We start from the raw sequence: 12,256 nt of genomic DNA, 5'->3' as shown, positions 1-12,256 counted from the left end.
TTTCGTAAGTGTCAAACATTTATTGTTTATCCCTCCGATACGTTCCCCTTAAATTAACGAACGTATTTAATCAAATACAGGTTTCGAATCAACAAGATATATTCACAATCAGATAATGGCGTATTAGATTTTAAAAATAAAGAAACCTATCAGTTAATAATAAGGATTGACATATATATTGATTGTGACATTAAAAAAGTAGTGTGCATGTATGTGTCCATAAAATTAAGTTAATTTCTTGTCCTACATTCATAAAATCATTAATTAAGATCAGCTAATCTGTGACACGACATTAATTGACTAGGTACAAAGTTCGCAGCTAGTAATTACAATAAAATGTTTATTGGTAGTAAAATCTGCCCATCTTAAGGGATATGAAAGGATCTTTTAATTCCGGGAGCAGTGTTGGCCTAGTGGCTTGACACTGCCTCTTAGCACTCAAAGTTCGAATAACGGTTGTTCACTGCTTTGAGCGCATTTAATATTCGCCCGTATGGAAAACATCTCAAGGAAGCCAGCATATAGTAGATTAAAAAATCGATGCTGTGTGTCAGGCAGTTGCTAATCACCTACTTGCCCATTAATAAACTAACGAAACGGATGCAGAAATCTGAGTGTGTTTCAGAACTAGAAGTACCGCTTTTTGTTATCTTATCTTAATATATATAAATCTCCTGTCACGATGTTTGTCCGCGATGGACTCCTAAACTACTTAACCGATTTTAAATTAAATTGGCACACCGTGAGCAGTCTGGTCCAACTTAAGAGATATGATAGCTTAGATCTTTAATTATAGTCGCAATTTTATTTTATTGCAAATTATTTGTCTATAATTAATTGATAGTCACAATTATCTGTTAACTCCAAAAGATTCTAATAGATGTCGATACTTTTCGACTGGATTGAGTAAGTAATCGATTGATGGCACTGCTATGGTGTATATAAGCTACAATTTAATATCATGATTACCACGTGTTATTGAGGATAAAGTATAAATTAAATTTATTTTGTATGAAACAAAATACCGTAAAATTCAATTACTTCTACTTTTTTAATTCTTGGTGTTAGCATAGCCAACCACGTGTTACTTCAAATTCAAATTATAGTGACGATAATACAGTGAAATTATTCTTTCGTGTCCGGTATTAAGGCTAACTAAAACCACATTAAGGAGAAACGAAGTTCGCGGAGGCAGCTAGTTAATATATATTTTTCATAAATCATCTCTTATCCCGTCTTCCTTGGATATAATATTATCCAAAATACACTCGTACCGAATTAATTTGCAGAGTATTTAAATAAATAATTCAATAAGAGATCTTTTGAAGCTTTTAACAAATTTTGATTGCATCAATGACAGCTTAAAATGTGCAATGTGTCACTTAAGGCAAAGTTTTTTGTATTGAATTTTATATTATTTCCTTATGTTTTGTATAGATGGACGGACCGCCGAGGGGACCTCCATAAAAAAGAAACGTGGGAAGACCACAAGGGCTGGCGACATCATAAAGGTTTCTGGAGAGAAATGGATGGAGGAAGTAAATAGCAGATACAATAGTTCAGGTCTTTACATAAAAGTGTCCAATTGAAGAAATAACAATAACTAACGTAGACTAAGTGTATAATAACAAAACTAACCCATATGATTTGTATCGTTAATAGTATGGAATAAGTTTTGTAAGAGATTATATTTGCATTGAAGTTTCTGATTTATTCATGTTAAAATTAATATTTAAGCTGCCTTGCTCCCACTGATCAGGGGAAGAACGTAACCCAATCAATGAATGTTGCTTTCAATTTTATTTTTTAAAGATATAAATGTTTTAACTAAATGTGACTTGTGAAGTTGCTGTATTGTATACAAAATTGCAAATATTTATCTCTTGCTAAGAATAACTAGAGTGATGGTCTAGTGGCTTCAGCGTGCCACTCTCATCCATGAGGTCGTAAGTACGATCCCCGGCTGTGCACGAATGGAATCTCTTTCTACGTGCGCATTTCACTGTGCGCATAGCTCGAACGGTGAAGGAAAACATCTTGAGGAAACCGGTTAGTCTTAGACCCAAAAAGTCGACGGCGTGCGTCAGGCACAGAAGGTTGATCACTAACCTATTCGATTGTTAAACATGAAACAGATACAGAATCTGAGGCCCAGACCTAAAAAGGTTGTAGCATTGTCATTGATTTTTTGAGAATAACTCGAAACTTCTAACTAATGAACAAATTAACCAAAAATGACTATAACAAAGTTTACAACCTTCGATTGTATACAAAATAATAATGAAGATTCACCTCAAATTATTTTTTAAATTAAACAGTGCTACATCTTAACAAAAATGTATTGGTTAACATTTTCGTGCACTTAAAAGTCGGAAGATAAATGTTTTATTCACACAATTCATGGGGCTTTCAAAGATGGGTGTTTATAAGAGGCGAGCACTTAAAATGATTTGACATATTCCAAGTTACACAGCAATTTCAATATATATTTATAAGCACTTGTATATATAATTATCGTTTGAATTTTAATCAATATTACAAATTTTAGACGCATCGAAGTTTATCATATAACGTAGTGTGCTTAAATAATAAAAAATACTATTACAGACAGTTTTATATATCAGTGGTGCTATAACCTTTTTAGGTCTGGACCTCAGATTTCTATATCTATTTCAGAATCATCTGTCAATTAAATAGCCAAGTAGGTGTTCCTGTGCCGACTTTTTGGGTCTAAGGCAAGTCAGTGCCTCCACGATGTTTTCCTTCTCTTCAGATATAAAAGTGGACTTTGGTACATAGCCGGGGAACCTACGACCTCAGAAATGAGGTCAACACTGCTACAAAGATCGCTACTACCAAAGACAATTTTACTTTTCTTAAATGGTACAACTTACCTATAGACAAAAGGTCCGACTTCATTCAACTTTGGTTTTTCTCCATTTTCCAAAAATCCCTGCGGATTGGTCACATTGAAGATGTAGACTTTGGTTAATCTTATCACCCCTGGCCTTTGCCAGTAACTGTAGCTCAGCGACCCATTCCATAGGCGTAATTCCTAAAGATATGATTCGTTATAATAAACTTTTGGGTTGGCTAATTCTACCTATAAAAAGAGTTGGGTTTCTAAGACTACGGGTGATTTCCAGAAATGAGACTCAATAACAACATTTAATACTTGACAACATCTAATACATTTCTTTCAAAGAAATCAGAATCTTTTGCTGTTTCGTTTCTGAATTATTCTTTATTGTTTTTTCTTTTGTCATATTCATTATTAGTATGTTGATTATCTCGGTATGGGAAAGTTCGCATGGAGCATGAACTTTTACACATTTTTTATTACCATTTGGAAGTTTAAACATCGTTCCAAAAACAGTAGTAATTGTATGAAAAATTGACAATGTGTTCAGGCTAAGGAATATACAACTATAATCGACATTATGTATTTGTCTATTAAAATAATATATAATAAACTTACCCTTAATATAATATAATCTAGCCATGGCACAAATGACAGGACTATTCCGAGCACCACAGTGCATATACTAAATGTTATTACTGCTAGGCGACCTGCGGACAAAGAAAGTAATTCTTAGTTATTATATTTATTCTAGTTCATCATTTATGAAAACCATTCAATAGTTTTCATATTCTAATAATATGCTGCAAATAAGGTTCCTGTCTTCGAAGACGAAATGGTCATTGTTTTGTCGGAAACCGAAGCCTCGAGGAGGTTTAAGCATTAAAAATTAATAAATTGAACAATGAAGGAATCACAATCTCAATAACGACTCTTTATCGGGTCTTGGGTTCGAAGCATGGAGTTTGTGTTTTTTTCTATGTATGCATTGAAGTTCGCTCGTAAACGAAATTGCTAAGAAAACAGTTCGCCGTAAAAATTGTCCGCGTATATCGGAAACCTAACTCACTCGGGTTTATAAAACTTGCGTAAGAGATTATGAAGTATCGAGTATACGACCAAGGGTTGTTCTGACAGTGCTTGAAAGATTCAGACTCTAGAATAATGTTTCCCAATATTTTTTGTGCCTTACCTTACCGTGCCTTTGGTAAAATATTTAACTTTTAAAAACATATAATAAAATACTGAATTCAAAATTAAAACTTAATTTAATTAAATTAAATTTTTTAATTTTACTAAATTTTCGGATTGGAATTAACCTTAACTAGCCTCAAATTGCCCCACGTTGTCAGTCGGTCTTAAATCTAGTTATCAAGACTTGTCAAATCATTGTTTCTGTATAAAATTTAAGAAATTAATTGCTGAAATTATGATTTGAGATACGAATAACATTATGTAATGTAAATGGAAAAGATTGCCATACATAAAGTGTCAATAAGAGAAACGAACACGAACAACTTAAATTCGACAAGGAAGTTAATATTTTCAACAAAATTATAATTTTTTGTGCGATGCGACACTACCTTGAACTGTCTTGTGATAATTTTTGTTTCTTGGTACCGGATTTTTGATAAAAAAAAGTTTGTTGCCTAATATTTAACGCACTAGAAAAAATAAACAAACGGTCATGAACAATATTATTTTGGCGTACAAGTTCATCACATATGCGTGAAAGCCTGCGTGTGGCTCTCACGCCAAATGAAGTCCAACTCTTTCTGTGTTAATTCTTCAGGAGAATCTTCTTCTTTTTTTGGGTGCATCTCATTACTGAAGTTTGGCCGCCAGTCTAAGCGTATCTTGTACTGTACCAGATGCAGCAACTCTTTCGAAGTCAATACCCGTCCACTAAGAAGACAAATCCATGCTTTTTGGTTTTACTCAATATGATTTGAATGAGGTGGCAGTGGTCTTTGCGCAACGCGTGGCCCAGCCACGCAGAGGAAAATGGTAAATTTGCGAATTAAACCGGAAAAAGGCAATACCGATTAGACATAACATTGTATGCTGTCTGAATTTAAAACGGGTTTCTCATATTTTTACGTAAAGGTTTAAGGTAAATTTTGTGCGTTTTCTTTCGAAAAACCAATGACACAGACTATACTAGACTAGCTTCATCTTTAAATACCTATCTCTCTTGTAAAACATGTAGTTGAGATAATACAAATTGGTGTACATGTGAAATGGCAACAGCCGGATCAACTCAAAACTATTGCTGGTTCTCCAAATCAATTCATTTGGTCCGTTAAAGTTTTAAATTTTAATTTGTTCTTAACTTAACATGTGCCTTAATTAATAAACCCAAGGTTTTATTGTCTTTTAACATCCTTTTCTTATAAACAAAGGCCCATATCCGACGCAAAAACTCTGTAATTATTTTTTTTATAATTTCAACTTCAACCAGCGAAAAGCGCAGTTTGCATTACGACACGATTTTACGACTTCTTTAACAACAATTATATTTAATTTATAATTTAATATTTAAATTATAAGATATACACTATCTGTTGGCGAAACTGTATAAGAATAAGATTTTTAGTTTATCGCATTTATACACAGACATAATATTTACTTTAATTGAATATTGTTGTGTTGATTTGAGAGGAAAGTAAATTAAGCGCTGGTGGTTTTCTCGCTCAATGAATGAGTATCGCAATACAGCGAGGAATTGCCAGCATTAAGGTACACTGCCACAAGGACCAAACCTTTAAAATTTGTTTTCATTATCTATTTATCCAGTTTATTATTATTACTAGATAGGTCAACTACCTAGGTTTAGAATATTGTAAATACTGTATATTTGTGTGTTTAATAAACGGACTGTTGTGGTAAGCTACGTCATAAGGTGATGATTAATGAGACAGACTTGGGCATTAGCTCAGAAACATCTTTTGAAGTTGAGAAAATGTCAAAGAGGAATGGAAGGAAGCATAGTGGGTGTAACACTGAGACATCGTAAAAGAGCAGAAGATGAACGACCAAAGTAAAGGATTATAAAGAAATGAATGCAATTGAAATGGCAACAGGCACATGACGGGACACATAGCCAGTTAAAATGGACAGAATGGCTACCACGAGATGGAAAAAGAAATAGAGGAAGACAGAGTAAGGGATAGGCAGACGATATAAAAAGAATTGGAGGGACAACTTGGACAAGAAGACCTAACAAATAAATAAAATAGAAAATAAATAAAAAAACAGCTGGGAGAGGCCAATGTGTCGCCGGACACGCTGATTAATAATACCGGCACATCTGATGTATTAGATTATGTTAGGTTATGTAACTAAGAGGTATATATTATACTAGGTATCAGCAATAAAGGCTTAAAATTATATTCGTTTTTACAACTGCCACGCGAAATTAGAGAATTACCACTGAATCAAGCCTCGTTAAACGTAAATTAATCTATTGATTATTATGCTCTTTATAAATATGACGAATGTTTAAATAATCCTAATCATTGGGATTGATTTGCTCCAGTTCAAACAATTTGTGTGATTCAAAACTTGGCGATTGAAAAGAGTGGCGGAGTGTTTCTAGCCAGTTCTTCTTGAAAGATCTACGCCATTGACTTGCGAACTGGTAGTAAATGTAAATTTAGAATCAATTTAACATCTTATCTGTTGACGTTCATAAGTGTACTAGATTGACTATATGAATAAAATTATTGATTCTTTGAGTTTAATAATAAACGGATTGTTGGAAAGTTACTTCATAGCTAGAAGCAATTAGGTGTTGGCTAAATAAAGATTGGTATAATTATCGTATAGTATTATTAAATCGCTTGTTAAAAATTTCATAGAAAAAATTATTAAACTTTTTTTTAAGAAGAAACAATTTTATTAAGATTGACGAAATTCCAAGTGTACTTTTACATTACGTAACTAAATTTTGAAATATACATAAATTATGTTAATATAAATAATATTAGAAATGTAATAATAGGAAGTAGGATAAATATAATTGTAAATGAGTTAGTTTTAACGATTATAATTACAGCAAAACCTCGCTTTAGCCTCAATTATCAGAAATACTAGGTTTTCCGTCTCGATTTACGATAAATTATTAATTATTAAATGACTATACAAATCCTTGTTTTTATCTGATATCGTTCACGTTTAAGTATATGTAGGTATCGGAGTAAGGTAGTGATGATGATCTCTGGACATCTGTAACCTCCAGCGTGTATGGCAAAGAGTCCATCTTTGTCAAGCATACATTCACTTAGGTTCGTCAAACTCAAAATCACGTAGTCATCAGATATATATTTATTATTTTTCACTTCCATATTTTGAAAACGAATTCTGTTATTTATTTGTTTAAACATGTTAATTAAAGTAGAGCGAAGCTTCACAGTCAAAGTTCTTTGACTTACTAGGAAGGCCTCAATCGGAACTCTATGTATAAAATAATCGCAAGCGCAATCGTTACGTGATGCCTATTTAAATTTAATGTAATGTCTCGTTTTTCAGTTTAAGGGGCAGTTCAAAATCCAATTCATCCAAAAAGTCTTAACTTTCTTGAATCTAATTAAGTGGACCACCTAAACACCTACAATGCCCTAAATCATCCCGTTAATTATTTTATTTAATTAATTAATTTAATTTATTATAAAGTAAGTCCGACGGCAATGAATATACATATACAAGTTTTCGACTTTGAGCCTTCGGGCTAGGTGGTGGAGAGCAAAAACCCTTCCTCCGCAAGAATAGATATAAAAACTATAACAATTTATGTACATTTTGACATTTTACACGTTACCAAAGTGTTGAGGAAATATTTTAAGAAGCGGAAAGACTTTGACATTATTTAGCTGTAAAAACAGTGTAGTTTTTGTCGTGACGTCGATAAATCGATGAACGCACGAATAAGTATGACTCTTGTCTCGTAACGCTTTCAGTCCCGTTACGCTCATTGTACGCTTGCGCTGCATCTATCTCTCTTCCACTTGAAGACATGCAATCATTTCCTCAATTTTTTCTTAGGACGATGTCAACATGTAACTTTCGTCCGTAAACCACCGACTTTACAGACAACATTTTTTATTTAAAATATTAAGTGGTTCGTTTAGAGTTTAATTTCAGCTTTCTTTTTTATCTATTAATGCAATTATGTCTTCTGTTTGATATATTTTAATATAATCCGTTTTAGTACTTTGTATATTGTCCAAGTGTTTTCTTTTATAATAAGTATATAATTATTTAATTTAATTATAATTAAATAAGTAATTTTTAAGTGATGTGCAATGACTAATCTCAAACGACAATACTATTGAAGCTTCCGAACGCTTCTATACAATTACTGTTGTAAAACTTCTGGGGTAAGCAGATTTCTCGCACCTGTGTGAAATGTACTTAGGGGCTTAAAAGAACATACCAATGTATTAAAAGCTTATAACGCAATTGCAAGTCTCCAGGTTTAATAGTTATCTATGGGCAGCCCTGAACTTAATCATCGATACTGTTCAGATCGTCTGCATTTGGGATTCATCATCGAATGTCAAGGTTAATGCGAAATACCTCCCGTATCACCTCGACGTCCGTCGTTCCATAACTGAGTGTTTTATACGGCAGCTTTGCCTCATACCACCTCTATGTGCAACCACCTGACACAAGTATTTCCGACCAATTCGACTTTTGGTCTTTCAAGAAAAGAGCGCACCAATGCTAAAGGCGAGCCTTCTGGCATTAAGAATGTCACTTTACATCAGATGAAGTTGATGAAGATGATTCTGCTAGTTTGTAATATATATAAAAAAATATTTTTTAAGTGTCTACCGAATCGAAGGGTCGACCCGACCCATCTAAAGTCATCGAAATATCGATTTATGTAAACATATATTTTTTATTATATTCGCATTACAATATTTGTTGAGAGTACATTTTTTGTTAAGTTTATAATTATATACAAAGGAAAATGAACGATGCATTGTATGATATATTATAGTTTTAAAACATGTCAATTAAATGTGCAAACAAATGCATTAATGTAAACAGCAAGTAGGTAAACTCAACATTTTCATACCACGTAGATATTTGCGACATTAGCGCTAACGATAATGAATAATAAGATTTAAAAAAATTGGGTACAATCAGCGTTTAATTGAATTATTCTACTCATTAAGAATATAATAATAAGAATACTAAGATAGCGGTATCCGTCGATTAAACTTTATGGTGTACGGTATAACTTTACGGTTGGTACGCATTTCAGGAGCAGTGTTGGCCTAGTGGCTTCAGCGTGCGGCTCTCAATCCTGAGATCGTGAATTCAATCCCGGCTTTGCACCAATGTACGCTCTTTCTATGTGCGCATTATACATTTGCTCGAACGCTTAAGGAAAACATCGTGAGGAAACCGACATTTCTTAGTACCCCAAAAGCACCAACATATACGACACAAGACATTAACCATAAGTAATAAAATAAAATCTTATATGGAAAGCCTCTTCCAGGGCATTACACAATGGTCTAGTTTTTACCAGGCCCTGCCATTTTTCCCCGTCATCACAATTTCGACTGTTCATCTGGCACTTGGCCTCTCCGACTTGTGGCCAGTGTACCAGTCTTTGTGTCCTGTCATTATACTTGACCTCGTCTTCAGTCATTTCCATTGTCTTTGAAGGGAGAATTTCAGTGCATCTTTCTCAATTTCAGTAATTAAATAATATATGAAATTACTAGTTCTGATATGGTACTGGAGAATTTCGACTAGGTACGTTAATATCATTGCGATCACAAATGACACCATAAAACATTTACGGGCGTCTCAATTATATGTGATTATTTGTTGGCCATTTAGCCACTACTTATTTTAATTGATTTGTAAAGCTATTTAATACATAGAATGTTAAAAACAGTTAAATTACTGTTTATTATATTTCCTATTAATAATAACAATTGGCTATTATGATAATGTAATGTTATGTGTAAAGTTCCCTTTAGAAAACAAAATTTGCATTTATCTGTGGTGGAATATGCGAAATTTTGATTGAACTTGCAATTATTATTATTATTAGTTGTTAGCTTACCCTTAATGGTGTGAGTAGAAATTTTCTTAATTTAATAATAATAATTTATTGCAAGAATATGGTACAAAAATGTGTAACGTGGTACAACAGTAAGTTTGCATATTCTGCCACACACAATGGCACGCAAATTTGTCTTTAATGTAGTTTTACATTATTAGTCATATGAATTGGTTAATTCTTATATTATTTGTATCGTACATATCATATCAAATGTTATTAAATAATTTATTGAATACTACATTTTTTCAAAAAGTGTATTACACCAAGTCGATTTTTAAAGAATCTAGTCGCAAAATCTTTATTTATTTTGGTAAATTATTGTAAACCTTAATAGCTATACAAATAGAATACCTACAGGGGTAAAATAGTATTTAATAAGTATATAATGGAGCAAGGGGAGAGGTCTCATTCGACTCCTCTGCGGTAACAATCGTGACTGTGTCAATTAGATTCCAAAGGTATTATATAGTATCCCATGTCCAATCGCAATTGAGATTTCGTCGAATCAATGGGAATTTCTATATTACGTTATTAAGCTTATTCGGTATAAAAGATCGGTTTCGGTTTAGAAGGAACACATACGGTTAAAAGTAATGTAATTAACTCGCTTTTAAGAAGTTATAGAGATAAAATTCTCATGACAACCCCCACATCTTCCTCCCCCCCTCCCATATCTAAAATTGAATTGCTAAGAAATTAATTTACGAAACTTAAATTACTTGGAAATTATTAACGAAACGGTAAGTAGGTAGGTCCTGCTCTTTCTCAGACCTAAAGAAAGGATCCTGGACCAGTGTAAGCACTGAATGGCTGGCACTTTGGCCCTAATGGGTAAGATCTAGATGTTGTAGATATAACGGTCGAAATAATTTTGTTAGCGTGGCATGTCGTTCTGATACCTGCCTTCGTACGTTACACCTTTTGTCCTTGCATGGCCCATTGGTAATTTAGAAATATCAAGTTTTTAGTACTAGATCTAGTGCAAAGCTCAAATGCCTACTATTATAATTAATAAACTGCAGTTTTAATTGGCCACGGAAACTGTTGTAACACGGGAAACAAGTAATTAAAATGCTCAATGCAATGCTATAATGAATTTTGTTCAATTTTAAAAGTGCAAACGGGCAGGAGGCTCACATGATGGTAAGTAGTACTGTCGCCCATGGACACTTACAATGCCAGAAGACTCGCAAGTGCATTGCCTGTCTGCTTGTAGTTGTGAAAACACGCAACTAGTATATATTATATTATATGGATAATTCCTTATAATGCGGAGCAATGTATGATGGTTGCAGTATTACAAACATCTTTTGAATTAAACGTCTTTAAAGCGTGACGGAGAGTTTCTAACCAGTTCTTTCTGCCGAACAAGTGTATATTATTATGGATCATTCCTTATCATGCGCAGCAAGTTGCAATATTACAAACATCTTTTAAATTAAACGTCTTCAAAGCGTGACGGAGAGTTTCTAACCAGTTCTTTCTGCCCAACAAGTGTATATTATTATGGATAATTCCTTATCATGCAGAGCAAGTTGCAGTATTAGAAACATCTTTTAAATAAAACGTCTTCAAAGAGTTTCTAGCCAGTTCTTTCTGCCCAACAAGTGTATATTATTATGGATAATTCCTTATCATGCAGAGCAAGTTGCAGTATTAGAAACATCTTTTAAATAAAACGTCTTCAAAGAGTTTCTAGCCAGTTCTTTCTGCCCAACAAGTGTATATTATTATGGATCATTCCTTATCATGCGGAGCAAGTTGCAATATTACAAACATCTTTTAAATCAAAAGTCTTCAAAGAGTGTCGGAGAGTTTCTAGTCAGTTCTTTCTGCCTACATAATTTTTATTTTTATTTGTTTCGTACGTGTTGATGAGAATTTACTGGATCACTAACGTCAAGTATTTAATGAGGTTGCGAGAAATAAAACGACGGGGAAGTACTAGCTAAGTTGTAAATTCAGTCTCTTTATGGCAATTACGGAATTAAATAATCACGCATAAACATTTTATAATGCTGCGTACGGTTTTAATCCTAGACAACAAATACACTAGGTTTTTATAACAATGTTAAGCCTGTGACTTGGTCTATACAACGCCGGAAGTGGGAAGTGGGTGGATTAGGCATCTAAGTCACATTGCCAAGCAAACTTTATTAGATATTTAAGAATTATTTTCTTACTTTTTACTTACCAATATTAAAAGTTTGTTATGAAATCGTCATGCAAAACACGCAAAACACATATGCAGTGACACCAATATTTATAAGTAGTATATGCTAGGGTAGGTCGTTCGTACATTAATGAAC

At 33.3% G+C, this 12,256-nt stretch overlaps 1 protein-coding gene across 1 annotated transcript in view; it reads right to left on the bottom strand.

Annotated features, from left to right (window-relative positions):
* LOC123717254 (scavenger receptor class B member 1) overlaps positions 1-12,256 on the bottom strand; it is an 81,993-nt gene that overhangs the window by 12,724 nt on the left and 57,013 nt on the right. Inside the window, exons 3-4 of the mRNA XM_045673149.1 lie at positions 3,479-3,570; positions 2,895-3,055 (exon numbers count right to left, since the gene is read on the bottom strand). Coding sequence (XP_045529105.1) covers positions 2,895-3,055; positions 3,479-3,570 — 253 coding nt within the window. The remainder of the gene's footprint in view (positions 1-2,894; positions 3,056-3,478; positions 3,571-12,256) is intronic.

This window comes from Pieris brassicae, chromosome 12, assembly GCF_905147105.1.
Source record: "Pieris brassicae chromosome 12, ilPieBrab1.1, whole genome shotgun sequence".
Classification (NCBI taxonomy): domain Eukaryota; kingdom Metazoa; phylum Arthropoda; class Insecta; order Lepidoptera; family Pieridae; genus Pieris; species Pieris brassicae.
Note: the sequence above shows the minus strand (reverse complement) of the source record. Positions and strands in the feature narration are given on the sequence as shown.